Below are 19891 nucleotides of genomic sequence, written 5' to 3' on the forward strand. Positions count from 1 at the left end.
TGGAGTGCTAAGTTCGTATATATTCCAGCGGATATTCCATAGGGAGTGCCGCTTGCGTCTCTCTCCCCAAGAGAAGGTCGCCTTCGATGAAGGCTGGTTGGCTTTGGCCAACCTAAGGTGGTGTTTAGTGGGTAGGCACTTAGGTTTTACGTGAGTCCCACATAATCAACACACATTTAGGCTGCGTTGGTATGCATGAGCATTTACCACCTCCCTCCCCGTCCCGTCGTTATCCCGCCGGGTATTCGAGTATTCATTACTTATTGTGTATCCCTATCCCTTATCCCAGGCCCATGGGTGTCGTAAGAGGCGACTAAGGGCTTTTTAGAAGTGGTAGAGTCACGCTGCCGTCTTATGACGTCAGCACAATCGGGCCAGACTCGTCCGGGTTAATTACCACACTCGCACAGAATACTGGCGTGAAGTAGCGGCCTAGTGCCGCTATGTTTCGCATAGGTTAGTGTCGAGGACCGGAGGCCATTCTATAGATATGGCAAGAGTTGGCAGTTAATTACGCACTTCATGATATTGGAGCGCAGAGAGGTAATAGCTATAGGCCGGTAGTTAGTCGGATCCGAATTGTCTCCATTTTTACCGTTAGTGCCGAAATAAACGCGTTACCACCGATGTCAACTCAGGGGCACACGTTCTAAGCACGATTGGAGAAATGCCATCCGGCCCGCTCGACTTCCTGACGTCCAACGAAAACAGAGCTCGCCTAAGAGTTTTCTGTTTGAACTGTACTTGAGGCATAGAGCTCTGACACTGCAGTGTATTTCCGATGTCGTCAAGTGTCGAGTGGGAAGTAAAAAGAGAGCAGAGAAGATCGGCTTTCTCTTTTGCCGTTTGGGGCCGCTGATTGAAGTTACCAGAGCAGCTTTCGACAACGACCAGAACTTGCGTGTTCCATTCGGGTAACTAGGAAGCTGCTCGCCGATTGACGACGTGCTTACATTGCACGGTTACATTTCCTCTTTAGAACTTTGCAGTTCGAATCGTTTGAGTCCAGCGCCACAACTCAAGTTCGATACGCCTGTTTTTTGGAGTTAGATGCTGCTTTAAATGACGCATCGAACCAGGGCTGTGATCTGTCACCGATCGATACTACAGAGCTTGGTATAAAAATATCCATGCCCTGTAGCATCACATCGGCTACTACAAAGGTGCTGGCACTGGGATCATCTGAGGAGAAACAAACCTTGCCCCAAGAGTAGGATAGAAAAAAGGAACAGATCCTGTCCCAATCTGCTGACATGTAGTGCCAAACGCGGCGAGTCGCTGGTGTTCTGCGACAAGGCGTCGGATAAGCACTACACTCCTAACCAGGCAATGGGTGGACGTTCCAAGAGGGGCGTTGACAGAGACATGGAAACTATCTCTACTACTATCTCTAAATCTACACGGAGCCAGAGCGTAGACAGGTCTCTACCCTCAAAATTACCGAGAAGGCGACAGTAAATATTCTACCTAACATACACACATGAGGCAAAAAATTATGCTCAATTTTGTAACCGGGGTACGTGAAGTATCGCTAGGTCGAGATACGGAGACGCAGAGTCTCCGTAAGGAACACAAGGCCATCTGCGCCGTCTCAAGGTGGTGGTGGAGATTCAGATTTTTAAAGTCGAATAAAAACCACTGTAATAATCGGCATCGGTAAGTTATTCGCCAACCATAGTTCCACCGGTACAATTGAATATAATTGTTTACTAGCTAATACCCGCGTCTTTGTCCGCGTACACACATGACAAAACTTAACATTTATCGTTCATATTTTTTTTTAATTAAGTTTATTTTTACCTGCTGAGAAAGTTGGAAAGATATAAAAATTCTTATTAGTTATTAATTTTAAACTATTCTTTCTGATTTCTGAACGACACATCAAAGGAAAAACAAAATTGTTATTTTACTTTAATTCCGATCATTTTCATGTTTATTCACCCTTTAAACCTTCTCTGGACTTCCACAAATAATTCAAGACCAAAATTTCCCAAATCGGTCCAGCCGTTCTCGAGTTTTAGCGAGACTAACGAACAGCAATTCATTTTTATATATATAGATCGAAGAAAGATAAAACGCTACAAAATAATATTTAAAAACATACCTTCAAAACTTGTGCATTTTTCATCAGCAAGTTCTCTCGCGGTATTCGATAATGGTCAAGTATCAGGAACCCATTGTCAGCTGTGTTGAATCCCATTTTAGGCCCTATTTCTCCAACTTTGATTCCGGGCAGTGGCTCGTGAGTTTCCAGATCTCTGATTTGTACGATAAATGGGTGAACGCCATAGCATTTGCCTTGAGTATAAAGCTGGGCAACAACTATACAGTGATTCACAGTCTTGCCCACTGAAATGAGATTGACAAAAACAAATTAATATTATAATAAAACCAGACGTGAGATACATCACTTTAAAATAACAAATTATTTGGATTTTAAACAGCGACATCTCTTTTTTTTACTTTATAATATGGCAATACAATGTCTGCTGGTTCAGCTAGAAATAAGGGCGTCGTAGCTAGTGAAATTACTGGGCAAATGAGACTTAACATCTCATGTCTCAAGGTGACGAGCGATATTGTAGTGCCGCTCAGAATATTTTTTATTACCAAACGTCCTGCTCGTCTCGTCCCTTATTGTCATTAAAAATAAAGGTCTTACGATCTGGATTTTTACCCACTGATTTCTATCTTACTAAAGAGAGGGTTATGGAGCAACGCTCTTGTGATTCCTCTGGTGTTGCAAGAGAATGTAGGCGGCGGTGATCACCACAGTCTTCCGAAAAATAAAACTATGAACATTAATATCACAGACACTAAATTGTTAGTTATATTTAAACGAGTTTGAAATTATAAGCCACGCGCATTTACTCATAAATATACATTTATTTTAATAATTTTTTTGCTATTGATAATAATTATACCTAAATAACCTCGTATGAATAAGGTTTTAACATTGTACTATAAAAATTCTCCAAGGTAAATGAGCAATGCGTGTGTCTCTTGAAAGATAACGTGATTTTATTATCGAATAAAGTACCATTTTATTACAAAAAGTGAAATATAATAATCCATAAACTGTAGTAAAGTCATAATATTATAATTCAATAACAGGAAACCGAAATTAACTGGAAACCTAATCCTCATAAATGACCAGAGATTGGAACTTGTGGACACTACGGTCTTCTTGGGTATTACGTTGGATAAAAAGCTTCAGTGGGGTCCACATATTGCCCAACTAACAGATAGACTCAACTCTGCGGCATACAGATTTTCATTCTTATAATGCTAGAAATAAGGGATTGCTTGTAACTAATTCTAGTAGGCTTCATAAGAAAAATAATAGTTTTAAGGGTAAATGTATACACTTTTATAATAAACTCCCAGCCACTGTTCAGGCATAATCTATAAATAAATTTAAATGTTTTATTTAAGAATATACAGCTGAATTTCTAAGTGATTATATAATGATAAGTGAAGCCGAATTATATTGTGGGGTAGGGCCGCAGATATTGAGAACATATTTGTGCTGCAGAAAAGGGCAATTCGAGCAGTCCATAAAATGCGTTCAAGTGATTCATTGAGAGAAAAGTTTAGTGAAATTAATATTATGACAGTACACTGCCAGTACATACATGAGAACCTCATATACGCTCATAAACAAATTAGCCAATTTAGAAAGAATTGTGATGATAAATAATGTCAATACTCGAAACAAACATAAACTTTAACGTAGTGTTTAAATTCTCTTTGCATAAACACGCAATTCCATCTACTAGGCTCCATAAAATGTGAAAGATTATGTGAATGATAAGGATAGTTGTAATTAATGTTTCTAAATTTATTGTTAATGAATATTGTAACACTTATTTGAATGCTGTTGTAAAATTAGTACTTCATCCTGACTTGCATTAAATCTAATATATAAAATTTTCGTGTCATGGTGTTAAACATTGAACTCCTCCGAAACGGCTTGACCGATTCTCATGAAATTTTGAGTGCATATTGGGTAGGTCTGAGAATTGGACAACATCTATTTTTCATCCCCCTAATGTTCACACGAATTTTTTTTTTAATTTATTTGATTATGAGTCAGCATTAAAAATCACATACAAATTCAAATTTTCACCCATCTACGATCAACAGTTACTTTTGTATCGCGATTTTAATGTCAGGGTCAGGGTCAGCTAGTTTCTTATAAAGTTTAACAGTAAATAAAGAATTTTTGAATTGAATTAAATTGAATATTTCGTTTATGATGTTATTGCTTTCCTTGTTTTAAGAATTTTATAACACCTACCGCTCGCTAATTACCCTGTTGAATGTTATAGCTTAATCATTGTACTTTATTTATTCTCTTGCATTGTTTTTAACGACATGTGGGAAGTTTATTATGGTTTTGCTTATATAAACTGTATTTTGATTGTCTTTGCCTCATTTTTTATTAATGATGAATACTAAAGGCGTCACTAAATGCCAGCGACCTTGAGCGATATGAGTTCACGGCTGTCGGCCCGCCATCTATGTAACAAAACCAATATTTTCAAAATTCTTGCGTGGAAAACAGTTTATAAGAGTGGTAGTGCCATGTTGGGTCCTCACGAACACCACCGAATTGGGCGGGCACGCCCGGAGAAATACCACTCCCCCACTTGAAACTGGCGTGAAATAGCGGCTATGCCGCTGTGTTTCGTCCGGTGAGTGGGGTATCCGGAGGCCTACACCCCCCCTCCCAAATACAAATGGCAGCACAGACTAAAACGAGACTACTCCAGGACGGTACCAGGCTATGCAGCCCTGGAGAATCCGTCCCTGGGCGTCCACAATTAGGGCCTGTACCTAACAGTGGTTGCCCAGGCTGCCCCGCGTATTCTGGAGGGGGCAAATCTGCGCTGACTCGGGGCAAACAGAGCAGGAGGCTCAAACCACCCTCCTCCACACTCGCTGTGGACTTTTGCAACATCAGGGGGCTTCGCTCAAATTTAAATGCCGTCCACTTTCACCTGGAGACGGCGAAGCCAGCCCTGCTCTTTTTAACCGAGACACAGATATCCTCCCTAGCTGATTCATCTTACCTTTCCTACCCGGGGTATAATTTGGAACACTCCTTTATACCACGGGCTGGCGTGTGCGTTTACGTCAGGGAGGATGTCTGTTCTTGACCCCTGAGTTTTCTTGAAGGACAGGACCTATCCATCATCTGGCTGCGTGTAGACTGCGATGACCATGCGCGAATCTACGCATGCCTGTATAGGTCCCATAGCGGTAACGCAGAGACTGACCGGCTCCTCGAACACATCCAAATGGTTACAGATTCCGTGTTGGAGCAGATCCCCACTGCAGAGATCGTGTTTCTTGGCGATTTTAACGCCCACCACGCCGAATGGCTAGGCTCACGTACCACCGATCATGCAGGGAGATCTGTTCACGACTTCGCCTTAGCATATGGTCTGACGCAACTGGTTATTGCGCCAACGCGAATCCCAGATGTGCAAGATCATACACCTTCACTGTTGGACCTTCTGTTGACCTCACATCCGGACGGCTACCTAGTTTCCGTTGACCCTTCTCTGGGGTCATCGGACCACTGCCTGATCCGGAGCACCGTGCCGATCACGCGCCCAACACGGCCCAACTTCTTAGGCTGTAGCCGCGTGTGGCACTATAGGTCAGCAGAGTGGGACGAGATGCGGTGCTTTTTTGCATCCTACCCGTGGAGGCAGATCTGTTTTTCGCTGGGAGATCCAAATGCCGCTGCTGATGCTGTTGCTGATGTGGTACTGCAAGGTATGGCTCTTCATTCCATCCTCCTCTGTGCCTATCGGTGGCAGGTCCCAACCATGGTTTGACCGCTCCTGCAAAATGGCCTCTCGCCGAAAGCAGGAGTGCTATCAGGCTTGGGTCAATGCGGTGGTATCTATTGATGTGTGGATGTGAATTCCAGCGAACTTAAAAAACACTTTAATCATGCCTCCAGGTCCTTCAAAAGAGTTATTGCTGACGCAAAGTCGAAGCACATTGGCAGAATTGGCGAGAGACTTGCACGCCTTCCCTCGGGAACTCGTGCGTTCTGGTCGCTCGCCAAGGCTGTCCAAGGAAACTTCTGCCAGCCAGCCATTCCACCACTGCACAGGCATGATGACTCGCTGGCCCATGACGTGAAAGAGAAAGCTGATCTCCTGGGCTCCCTCTTCGCGTCCAACTCGACTCTGGATGACCAAGGTGCACCACCACCGCATATTCCTTGGTGCGATTCATATATGCCGGAGGTAAAAATCCGGCATGGTGCCGTGCTTAAGGCGCTTCTCACCTTGGACATTCACAAATCGAGCGGGCCCGATGGCATTCCCCCGATAGTGCTGCGGACATGTGCTCCGGAACTGGCGCCGATCTAAGGACCCGTCTTTTCCGGCTCTCCTACTCATCAGGCGTAGTCCCGAAATTATGGAAGGCGGCTTTAGTGCACCCGATCCCTAAGAAAGGTGTACGCTCAGATCCGTCCAACTACCGCCCCATTGCCATTACCTCCATTTTCTCCAAAGTAATGGAGTCGATCATCAACCGCCAGCTCTTGGGATACCTAGAGGGGCACCAGCTGATCAGCGACTGCCAGTACGGTTTCCGTCAGGGTCGCTCAGCTGGTGATCTTCTTGCGTACCTCACCCATAAATGGGCGCAAGCGGTTGAGTCGAAGGGAGAGGCGTTGGCGGTGAGTTTGGACATAGCGAAGGCCTTTGATCGGGTGTGGCATAAAGCGCTGATAGCGAAACTGCCATCCTATGGGCTTCCCGAGAAGTTGTGCAAATGGGTCACTAGCTTTTTGGCTGATCGGAGCAACAAGGTTGTTATCAAGGGTGCATGCTCCGACTTAAAACCCATAAACTCTGGTGTCCCGCAAGGCTGTGTGCTATCCCCTACGCTGTTTCTTCTGCATATCAATGATATGCTGCAAATCAGCAATATTAATTGCTATGCAGACGACAGCACGGGGTATGCTTCCTACACCGGCCGTGCCAACATGTCCCGGGATAGCGTCGACGAGAACCGGATCAAACTTGTGTCTGAAATCGAGACTATGCTTTGCAAAGTTTCGGAATGGGGCCGACAAAATTTAGTCCAATTCAACCCCAAGAAGACACAAGTTTGTGCATTCACCACTAAAAAGTCTCCCTTTGTCGTATCCCCTCGATTCGAGATCACTCTTCTAACTGCCACAGCCTGTATTGGCATACTTGGCGTCGATATATCGAGCAACGTTCAGTTCCGTGGTCACTTGGAAGAGAAGGCCAAACTGGCCTCTAAAAAGCTTGGTGTACTCAGTAAGGCAAGACAGTACTTCACTAAAAGCCACCGCCTGCAACTTTATAAGTCGCAAATTCGGCCTCACATGGAGTACTGTTCTCACCTCTGGGCGGGTGCTCCCCAGTACCAGCTTCTTCCATTCGACGACCAAGTCATCTCCGATCGGCTTGATTCTCTAGCAGTGCGTAGAGATGTGGGTTCTCTCTGCATCTTCTACCGCATTTATCACGGGGAGTGCTCAGAGGAGCTGTTCGGGTTGATTCCAGCGGCCGAATTCCACCATCGGACATTACGTGCAAAGTACCATTCGCATCACGTAGACGTCTGGCATTCCACAACCACGCGTTTTCTTCGAAATTTCTTGCCTCGCACAGCCACTTTGTGGAATCAACTACCGGCAGCGGTCTTCCCGAACAGATACGACTTAGGGACCTTCAAGAAAAAAGCATACTCCCACCTTAAAGGCCGGCAACGCATTTCTTGACACACCTGTTGTTGCGGATGTCCATGGGCGGTTGCCTCACCTCTCCCCATCCCGTGAGCCTCTTGCCCGTTTGCCCCCTCTCATATATAAAAAAAAAGTTTATATGCTTACAATCCTCGTTATTCACTACTAATCTGAATAAATGAACCTACACAAAAAAGTACAAGCTATAAGAATAACTTTTCTGAGAGAAGTACCAAAAAAATGCGTCACGTCATGGCCAAAAAACATGTTTAACTTCAAAGAAATGTGGTAGCAAGCATTAGCAACCTACAAATAAGACTTAAGGATATGTGTAACAGGATTAAGTAGTGTTCGTAGCTCGAAATGCTATACTTTCACCACAAAACTTGTCTAAAAACAACATGTTTGCGTGTTTTCTGCTTACTCTTCGCCAAAAGTAATAGTTAAAGACGTGTTGAACAACATGTCTATCTATTATCAAAACGCAAGGGATTTACGGACTAATTAATAACCCTTATATGAATATTTTTTTTAATTAAGATAAATTTCTGTACTTACATCCTCCAGCCCACCATTTGTACGATGACAGAGTGGGGCTGTGTAGCACAAACTCTTCTGAGTTCGGATCGTACGTCGCTGTCGTCTCCAGCCCACGAATGAATGTACCATGTCCCAATTCTGTCTGAAATCAAAAGTATATATAACACATTATTTTATTAACACGTCATTATTATGGATTAGTTAAATTATTTCAAGCAATAACGCTCTCTCTTAGGGCCAAAATATTGAAAAAAGTGAATAGTATTGTATATTTATATAAATAAAATACTTTTTAAAGAATTCAAACACGACTATAACTTCTTTTTACGATAGGGTTTTGCGTTCAAGTTTCTTTTTTTAAATTATTTAAGTGACCCGTAACCTTTCTTGAACTTTCCAATATCACGGACTGAATAACTACTGGTTAAACAACAATCACCTAATGAAAATGTAGCTTTTACACAAAGCCCTAATGTAAAAGTACAGTTACAATACGCGTTTTAATTCTTTAATTAATAAAAGTGGGAGGATCCTTTACACGAGATGCCAGCTAGATTATGGGTACCACAGCAGTGTAAACATTACTGTGTTTCGGTCTGAAGGGTGCCGTAGCTAGTGAATTTACTGGCCAAATGAGACTTAACACCTTTTGTCTCAGCGCAATTGTAGTGCCACTCAAAGTTTTTAGATTTTTCAAGAATCCTGACCGGCACTGCATTGGACAGGGCGTATCAATTATGTCTCGTCCCTTATTATCATTGTAGTTACTATTAGCACTCGCTAACATAACGAACTTTCATATAATCCTCCCTGTTACTAAAATTTTAGTGATGATACCCTGATAGTTTGGTTTGGCGATGATCACTTGCCATAAGGAGACCCCGGTAACTTGTTCGTTCATTTATTCCTCAAAATAGAACAGTGCCAGAACAATAAACATCGTAATGTGACCTGATTTGAACTCAATTCGTTAATACAATGACAATCGAATATTCATGAATACTTTCATACATTTCTAGAAAGTTTAGTAATTTATATGTTTTTGTTTGATTGGTATAAGTTGTTGAATTGCCAACAACACAATCTTGTGGTTAAATAACTTTGTATGATGATGCAGTAAAATACTAAAAAATATCTAGTTGAGTAATATAATTTTAGCTTGATTTATATCAATGGTGGTATGTTAAATAAACATATTTATCTTATATATAAAATTCTCGTGTCACAATGTTAGTCACCTTACTCCTCCGAAACGGCTTTACTGATTTTTACCAAATTTTATATGCATATTCAGTAGGTCTATGAATCGGCTACTATCTATTTTCCATCCCCCTAAAGGTTAAGAGTAGTCCACCCCATTTTTATTTTTATTTTTTGACATTTTTTTTGTTTTTTATTATCATTCAGCATTGAAAAATATATACAAATTAAAATTTTCTTCTTGATCTACAACTATTTTTTTATCACGACTTTTATTTTTTTCTGTTCCATCCACCAAACCGATATAGGGTTGCAAGATGGCAATCGAATACAATAATTGTAGTACGATATATTTGGTAGGTCTGAGAATCGGTTGCATCAAAATTTTAATAATTGATTTTTTTTAATATGTTATATGGCAATACGATGTTTGCTGGGTCAACTAGTTACATTTATAATATGGTATTTGTTGTATGCAATGACAGTGACAGAGATCTTTGGGGGTGGACTTTGTTAAGCAGGGGACATCTTTCGGCTGAAGTGATGAACTACTGCGGTCCAAGATGCTACTGAGAAACAGACGGAGGGATAGACATTGGAGTCTTAGTACTTTTTTATAAAAATACGGGACGAGACGAGCATGACGTTCAGCTGATGGTAATTGATACGCCCTGCCAATTACAATGCAGTTTAATGGATTATTGAAAAGCCCAAAAATTCTGAACGGCACTACAATTGCGCTCGTCACCTTGAGACATAAGATGTTAAGACTCATTTGCCCAGTAATTTTCACTAGCTACCGCGACCTTCAGACATCCTGTGTAAAAGAGCCTCCCACTGGTCTTAGTAATACAGAACCCTAAATACCAGCACACTATCAACTGATAAACTTAGACCACTTTCGAGGTACTTCCGACATAAATGAAATCTACACTGAATGGAATTTTCGTAACCGTAAACCCATTATTAGATGTACCATCATCATCATCAGCCGGAAGACGTCCACTGCTGGACAAAGCCCCCCAAAGATTCCATGACGATTAGGTGTATGCTTCTATATAATGTTTTTGTTACACGTTTAAAGTACATTTTGCACTTAAGTCTAAACATATTCTGGCCTTGATAAGATTATTGATGTAATTATAAAATCTAATTTGATTATGGAACTTGATAATCAACGTTTTTGCTTCACGCCTGGCTCGTGAACATTACACATTAATATTAGTATATTTTTTTGTAATTAATAATTAGTTTTTAAATTAGTTCCAAATTAACATCATTTTCGGAAAGATTATCTATTTGAAAGGGGGGCTAATGGGCAAGAGGGCCTGGCTAGTTGGAGAGCTATGGGAGGTGAAATACCATACAACTATGGGTATCCACAATACCAGGGATCACGAGATTTTGGGAGTAGGAATGCTCTAATTCAAATTCAAATATTTTTATTCAAAATAGGATGTGACATCACTTATTGAAAGTGAAAAACTATCATCCATTCCAAAACGAATGCCTCAGACCTGAGAAGAATGGGCGGAACAAACTTATTTTTTTAAATAGGTTTACAAAGTAATATTGTACAATTAAACTTATTATTTAATAGCTGGAGGGCGGTCGCTCCATTCCCAATCTATGTTATCGTTAGGAAAGTCATTTATGTTATAGTAACTAATACCACACAAACGTTTTTTAACAATTCTTTTGAATAGCGTAATACTTTAGTTTTGAACATTTTCTGGGATCTTGTTGTATTAGCATATACATCGCCCCACAATAGACTTAGTAACACGACTTAGCCGAGTAGTAGGCATTTAAGTTTATATCTGTTCCTGGTGTTAACATTATGGTTATGACAGTCTCTAGCAAATTCACTTATGTGCGTATGAACATACATTACATTATCAAGAATATATTGAGAAGCAACAGTCAAGTTTTTTTTTAATTTTGCTCTCAATTATTCTAACCTTAAAGGTCCCTAAGTGGTACCGGTTTGGCTTGCAGCTTATTCCACAAAGTGATTGTCCGTAACCAATGTCATGTAATGTCAATTCAACAACCGTGTTTCTTGCAAAACACGGTTGTTGAATTGACATTGACAAGATGCGGGTAAAATTTCTGATTTTGACGGGATTTTCGATGGTGAAATAAAAAAAAATGGTACGCAGCTGTCCAAAATATTTATTTTTGTTAAGTTAGTAGTTGGCATAAAAAAGTAATGTAATATTCCTAGGTACCATACCTACGACATGACGAGCAGGACGTTCAGCTCAAGGTAATTGATACGCTCTGTCCATTACAATGCAGTGCCGCTCAGGATTCTTGAAAAATCCAAAAATTCTGAGTGGCACTACAATAATTTCTCCTTGAGACATAAGATGTTAAGTCTCATTTGCCCAGTAATTTCACTAGCTACGGCGCCCTTCTGACCGAAACACAATAATGTTTACACATTACTGCTTCACGGCAGAAATAGGCGCCGTTGTGGTACCCATAATCTAGCCGGCATCCTGTGCAAAGGAACCTCCCATTGATACTTTGTAGTAAGTACATTTAAAACTCCAGGATACCACATAACTTTTTCTTTTAGGTATTGGTTTATACAGCGTGGTGCCACAATAGCGACATTAAATGAACACACGGGTAAAGCTACTTAACCTTAAACATAAAAAAATAAATCCAAAAATAAAAAATATATAAAATACACCTAAATAAACCAATTTATATAACATCATTTTGGAACAGCCTGTACATAATCTAGTAGCCGCGAGATAGCTTATGCACTGACACTTCTCCCACCCGGCGCCCACGTGAGAGTGATTAAAAATTTTGTTTTCTAAATGTACAATTACTTTGTTTGAAAATTTCAAAACTTCAATTATTTACCATATTTTTTTTTATGATTACGGCTGATTTGCTCTCCTGTCACGCTGTATGACAAACCATTTTCATTTGAAGATGAAAGCGCTGGGTGCAGACTCTTTCATAATACAATATTCATAGTTGTTTCATACCTGTGCGTATGTACCGATGACTTGAAAACTAAGTGCTTTTGGTAACCACTCTGCCTGTTGCTCCGGGCTACCCTGGCCTATTATCGTTGGTATAAACATTCCCATGTGTAGAAGGAACGGAGATATCTCCTTAAAGTATGCATCAGCCAATCTTCTGATCGTTGGGGTCCTACAACCAAACATGAATTATAATTTTAATTACTGAGATAATTAAGGTTCCAATTCCTATGGTAAATTTATAACTAACACAGACTAATGTAACTAATCAGTTTCTATTGGGTAACACACCGACCTGTATAAATCCCACTGGACAGGTTGTTCCATATGTTTGACAGCAAATTTTTTGTGCCTATTTGAAGCGCCACTCGCAAGCGTCCAGAAAACTAATTTTGACGTATATACTAATGGCTGCGAAGGAACGTACAATTCATTCGTTTTCCTTGTTATTTATACTTCAAGAATCAACGTAAGTAGACATTTTTTTTTATAAATACCACCATCTATCGATGTTTGCTGAGGTTGATATCCCTAGTTTTAGTTATGCAGACTCTCACTACATGGCCAACAGCGCCAAAGTGGCGAATATCAAACAGGCACAAAAGCACTTTGAGAGCCGCCAGTCCAGTGGTGTATAGTAGAGGTCAGTGGCGTAACTAGATGACAATGTTAACTCATACACTGAGCGTTGATTTTGAGGACCACGTCAACAATTATTATGCGTGAATTGCATCACATTGACACTACATTCGTAGATTGATACGATCCAGTCAGTATTGTATCTTTTGTTGACAGCTCATCCAAAGATACTACTTAGGTCTCACTTTATGCTCTTCTTGCTGCGTCCAACCAATACCTGGTCAGAAGTGCCTATCTGACGTCTACTTCGCAGAACCAGCGACCCGCAAAATCTTAGGTTAGATTCGATCTTTTTGTTTATCTTACAAGTCTCATAGCACAATGTGCTGGCAAAAAAAGAGACCACAGAACCTTTTTCTGCCGACATGTACTGCATGTTGGCGAAAATGGCATGCAAGCATTATTTGTGTTTCGGTTCAAAGGAAGCAGTTGCTATTGATATTACTGGGCTATTTGGCTGTCCAAATCCTAGTATGAACTAGTTCAGGAGAAGCAAAACAAACTTATTTTAGTGCCATTTTAAAATGTATGAAATTTGGTGAACTATGTGTTCGTGATTATTTGGTGATCGATTATTCTTAGACTTAACATTTTATGTCTCAATGAAACAAGAGCAAAGCTCTTTCTAAAGTTTTGATTTTTTCAAGAACACTGAGCGGCAATGCATCGGGCAGGGCGTATCACCATCAGATGTACATCATTCTACTGGGGGCTCCTTTGCACAGGAAGCCGGCTAGATTATGGGTACCAGAACGGCGTATACTTCGGCCGTGAAGTAGTAATTTGTAAACATAACTGTGTTTCGGTCTGAAGGGCGCCGTAGTTAGTAAAATTATTGTAGTGCCACTCAGAATTTTTGGGGTTTTCAAGAATCCTGAGTGGCACTGCATTGTAATGGGTAGGACGTATCAATAACCATCAGCTGAAAGTCCTGCTCGTCTCGAGCCTTATCTTCATTAAAAAAAGTAAAGTTAATGATGATCTAAAAATACTGATAACGTACCCAAAACTATCGAGGCCTCTCATCTTAAGCAACTTCGGCCTAAGCATGGATCCATATAAACAAGACTTCTTCACCGCATTTTCATATCGTTCCTTTATGCTCAGACATTCATCGGGAACTTCGTCCTTATGTGCATCACCACTGAGTACAAAGTCCTCTATAATCATTATAACAAATTAATTCAATTCAATTCAGTATCCAATAAGGTCAAAGAACTGATTAATGTTAACGTTATACATTTTATTTACCACCACTTCGGAAAAAATAAGTTTTAATGAGAAGATGTGACAAGAAATCCGTGTCACACTTTTTTGCATTTCACAAAATCATTATTTAAATTAAAAAAGGTTTATGTAACTATATTAATTACAATACTATGATTACATTAAATTAAAACTATAATTACGGGGAAGCGTACTAATAATACCGGTAGCATTTCCACGTAGGATAGCTAGGCTGATCCGTTGACCGAAATAACTGCCAGCGCTTGGGTTGCCACAAGCTGTATTGAGGCGAGAAGATAGTAGTACTTTGTACATTCTCAGCGCCTCTGGGCGCCACGGGCCGAGTGTCGCGACACAAAACGGCACAACAATGTAAGACTCACTGAGACCGACATATTTGCGACTTTTGCTGTCTTCGGCAGTCGAAGCAGTAGCCCCAGCACCACTGACGTAACTTGGAAATGAGAAGGGGCCATAGTGTCGACACAAGTCATTTCCCACACCAGCACCCAACAGGTGTAGTCACAGAATTGTGGAAGTAGGCTTTAGTACACGCGATCCCTTCCGAAAGGTGTACGCTCGAATTCGTCCAACTTTCACTGTTACCGATTAGCAGTATGGTTTCTCTTATCTTCCTGTATATCTCACTAATAGATGAAGCGAAAACTTGTGAGTCGTAGGGAGTGGAGTTAGTGGTTAGACTGGTCGCAGACCTAGCGAAAGTTTTCGACTGAGTGTGGCATAAAGTGCTCCTACCAACCTGCCTACTGAAAACTCATGTGATGGGAAGCGGTGGGATAACTGCCCGTGGACATCCACAAAGCCAACGACCACCAAAGGGCCACCAGGATTAGAGCATACCAGACCTTAAAAGCCGGTGACGCGTTGTTCGACCTCTGGTATTATGTTGTACATGTTTGGGTGGAATTCACTTTCCGTCAGGTTTGCACAAAAACAGGAGAATAATCTCAAGAATAGTCAAAAGAGTTACGACTAGATTAGATGAAACTGCACACATCTTCCTTATATGTAAGAGATAATTTATTGACCCACGGTTTGACAGTTCTGCTGTAAAATGATTTCATTATAACAACAGCGGGCCTACTATGAACTCTTATTGCGATTCAACTGACAACCTAAAATGAACTGCTTTGCTATTTCGTACCACGACGTGATTAGAGCTATTTAATTTAGATTGACGTCAAATCAAGTCTAAAAGTAAATCGCAAACTGTTTTAGTTCGTTAATTCATTCGTACCATGAACTAATATTTCAACCTAAACTGGATAGCTTAAGTGTCAAAATGTGCGTTTCGAAAAAAGTTGCTACTTCCTGAGAGGAAAGTGAATCGTGTTGTTTATAACTTTTCAGAATATTGAAAACATACAGAAAAGAAAAATTTTATTGATGAAAGATGAGATGAGAATACTTTATTAGACTTTTTTGTAAAACAAAATACTGAAAATAAATACCGAAAATGAAAATACTAAGGACGAGGTCGTAAGGGCCCGGGTTATAGCCTGTTCGCAAGAACGAATTAAAAAAAATGTACTCCGTGCTCCTGTCATATCAAACATCAATGGAGGTGCGTTCATAACTCGTTATTTTTACGAAAGCACATAAGCAAACATTTAATTTGTAATTCAAAGAACTATATATATTTATATCACTATTATTTAATAAGTACAAAAAAAGGCTTAGTGGTTTATAATTTGACGCTATAAAGCGCAATTTTAAAATGTATTTCAGTAATTTCTACGCAAAAAAAAACTGCAAAAATCATATAATTTTAGGTTTCGAAACGGAAAGCATATGGTTCGAGTAAGAGAGACAAACTTATGCAAAGACTGTAGAGCGTCATCTCTTTCTCACACCGCGGACCACAGACAAATGTATTTCGTTCATTCTTCATAAGCGATCCAAACACCATTCAGTAAAAGGCACTTCATGGTACGTATTCTAGCGATTCAATTAAGGTACCTAAACTGAACTGCATCGGAAGCGCATCGCTTATTAAAAGTTGATGGTAGGCCTTCATATTTTACGAAATAATTCTTGATGTTATGAAATATTATTGAAAAATCATAAAAAAAACAGTTTTTTAATTATTATTTACAGAACAACGTCTGTCGGTTTAACTAGTTGTATATAAATAAAGTTATGAGAACAATATCTTAAAAAATACTTTAACTATTTTATTAGTATCATTACAGGTCATTGCTCGCTTAAAATATTGGTAATATAATCGAAAATCAGTATTCTATTATGTATTACGGTTGCAAGTTGATACGTTTATAAATAAGTATTTTATTGAGTCAATTGTTTTCCATTTGGTTCGGTTTTTAGTACAATGAAAGGTGCAAGTTGTCTGTCAAAATCTTGTAAAGTATAATAATAAAAAAATTAAAACTGCAGCTGTTATTGCAAAGCTGCAAAATGTTGATACCATTGATTGGTGGTACATGGAAGATAATACTGTGTTTTTTTAAAGTGATATTCCTCACTTCTGGGATTTATTATTGTACAAATTAAGTAAAATCCCAGATAATAAGAGAAACATCGAAGATAGTTCGAACAAGGTACTGGATCATCGCAGTTTTGAGCAGCCCCAAGTTCTGCACTAGTTTGGGCTGTACTGAGGTCGCTAGACCGGGATAAAAGTAATACTCCTTCTGTGTTTTTAGTCGCCCATGTATGCGTTAGATATCAAACAATAATAGAAGGAAGACTCATCGTCAAAGATTTCCATGACGATCGGTCCCGCGCACTCATCCAATGAATTCCCGTGATCTTGACCAGATCGTTGGTCCATCGGACTTTACTGTCCCAACGCCCGTTAACGAAGACTAGATTTTTTTTTATGGAATAGGAGGACAAACGAGCGTACGGGTCACCTGGTGTTAAGTGATCACCGCCGCCCACACTCTCCTGCAACACCAGAGGAATCACAAGAGCGTTGCCGGCCTTTAAGGAAGGTGTACGCGCTTTTCTTGAAGGTACCCATGTCGTATCGTCCCGGAAACACCGCACACGGAAGCTCATTCCACAGCTTCGTGGTACGAGGAAGAAAGCTCCTTGAAAACCGCACTGTGGAGGACCGCCACACATCCAGATGGTGGGGATGAAATCCTAACTTGTGGCGTGTCGTGCGAAGGTGGAATTCGGCGGCAGGAATCAGGTTGAATCAGATTAAGAGCAAAATTTAAAGATATCAACATTTTAACTGTTGCCTAGGCATGCGGACTCCAGGAACAAACATAAACTTGTTAGGCCTACTACTCGGTTAAGAGATGGTAAGTCTTTTGTGAGGTGATGTATTTAACATGAAGCTTTTACAACATGATCCCAGAAAACGTTCAAAACAAATGTATTACTTAACTCAAAAGAATTGTTAATAGTGTTTTATTGTGATCTTCATGATTTTGAAGAGCAATGAGGTTACACTAATAGAGATGCTCCTTTCCTTGGTGTTGCAAGAGAATGTGGAACCAGTGGGAGGCTCGTATGCACAGGGTGCCTGCTAGATTATAGGTACCACAACGGCACCTATTTCTGCCGTGAAGCAGTAATGTGTAAACATTACTGTGGTACGGTCTGAAGGTTGCCGTAGTTAGTGAATTTACTGGGCAAATCAGACTTAACATCTTATGTCTCAAGGAACAATTGTAGTGCCACTCAGAATTTTTGGGATATTCAAGAATCCTGAGCGGCATTGCATTGTAATGTGCAGGGCGTCCATCAAGGAAGTTACATTTTGGCATACCCTAGTAGGTATATTATACTACATGCGTAAGTTATCACACGCAGAATACTGTGTATGCTGGCTACACACAAGTATATATACACACACACACACACACACAACTGAAAAGTGAAAGGGGCGCGAGAATTGATGCGCACCAAAAACGTTACTATCCCATTTGATTAGTAGGTTTTACTCTCCATATTATTCTCATACCGGGCGCCTTATAATCGATTCTTAAGGAGTAAACTCCAAAACTAACAATTAACATTAATTAGTTAAAAACTAGGGGCAATTGTTTCCCATTATGACTATCGCCTGTGTTAGGAGGCACCGCTAAGCAGGATAAAATAATAAATAAAAATATTTTAGCGTTGTCAAACTTGTATGTACCACATTAATTATATAATATGATTCATGTTAGCCATCACAGTCCCGTAAAATGTACTAATACATTATATTATAAATAGGATTAAAAAAACTAAAAGCACACGCTTTTTATAGAAAACCAAACTAAAAAATTTAAAACTAATTTTTAAATATCAATTCCCGCCTTATAGACGATTGATGAAAATTATATAAATAAACAAAAATCTCATTTTGCAAATTGAAAAATAGAATGATTTTATCAAATTAATGTATTGTCATCGATCCTCGATATATCTACGAAGTTTGAACGAAATCTGGCCGTGGGTCGAAATCGCGCTCAAATGAGTCGGTTACAAATAAATATGCATTTAGGTGAAGCTAATAAAAAGCGTGTAAAAACACAAAAATAGTACAAATATAAAAACAGTTTCTATTGGACCAAAATCCAGAGTTTAAGTTTTAAAATTATATGAAAATCTATATTACCTACAAGTGTTTCTTTCTATTACTTATCACTATGGTTCTATCAGCAAATTTTACTCAAAATCCCTATTAAGTTTCATAAGACTACTTTTCCCTTTAAAACCACCTATCTGCCAGTGAAGATTCCATCAAAATTAGTCCAGCGGTTTCGATAATATCAACGAGTTTTAAATAATATACTTGCGATACTTAAGTCCACTTTGCTCAATGCAATACATAATATTATATGGATTAGTTACATTTTATAATATAATTAAATACTTACTTAAAGGCAAAAAACGAAGAGAATTAAAAATATAATAGAGGTCAATGTAATGTAATTGGAAAATTAATATAAGCTGCCATTTGTTTAAAGGTTTCATAATATGATATTGCAGAATGTATCGCGGCTTTAGTTTGAGAATTTAATCAGTTATACAAAAAAAATAATTGAATAAAAAACATAATAGAAAAAAGATCTCGTAAAAACAATTCATACCCATTTTTTTTCGTCTCAAAGTTTGTCTCTTTCCGCCATCCAAAACATTAGTTAGCTCTTGAATGTCAAACTGACATCTTGATCTCTCTTTTAGAAGATCCTTGTTCACTTCAGTTTTGCTCAAACTCATTTTTTGGTATTACTATCAACGCGTTTCAATTATTTCAAACCGTTCGGCGCAAGCACTTCTGTGTGAATAAATAAGACACTACACATTGAAAGTCAAATGAATTTTCGGTTAATTAAGGTTAAAATGCACTGACTTAATTCTTGCTTCCGTTTATTTTATTTTATTGTTCACTATAACTGCTATACACAGATAATAATATAGGTACATCTTAAGAATCTTGAGATGAAATATGAAATGGAACCATTTAAGTTTATTTATTGAAATAAGTTGTTTATTCCGAACATAATTTCATACAACATCATAACTAATTTTTCAAATTGTGTATAAA

The 19891-nt window shown here is 39.4% G+C and overlaps 1 protein-coding gene across 1 annotated transcript in view; it reads right to left on the reverse strand.

The window, feature by feature from the left end:
* Positions 1–19891, reverse strand: part of LOC126976389 (probable peroxisomal acyl-coenzyme A oxidase 1) — a 39303-nt gene extending 19412 nt beyond the window's left edge. Inside the window, exons 1-5 of the mRNA XM_050824697.1 lie at positions 19434–19891; positions 14138–14294; positions 12499–12667; positions 8309–8432; positions 2105–2349 (exon numbers count right to left, since the gene is read on the reverse strand). Coding sequence (XP_050680654.1) covers positions 2105–2349; positions 8309–8432; positions 12499–12667; positions 14138–14294; positions 19434–19563 — 825 coding nt within the window. The 5' untranslated portion in view covers positions 19564–19891. The remainder of the gene's footprint in view (positions 1–2104; positions 2350–8308; positions 8433–12498; positions 12668–14137; positions 14295–19433) is intronic.

Source organism: Leptidea sinapis, chromosome 40 (assembly GCF_905404315.1).
Source record: "Leptidea sinapis chromosome 40, ilLepSina1.1, whole genome shotgun sequence".
In the NCBI taxonomy this organism is placed as follows: Eukaryota; Metazoa; Arthropoda; class Insecta; order Lepidoptera; family Pieridae; genus Leptidea; species Leptidea sinapis.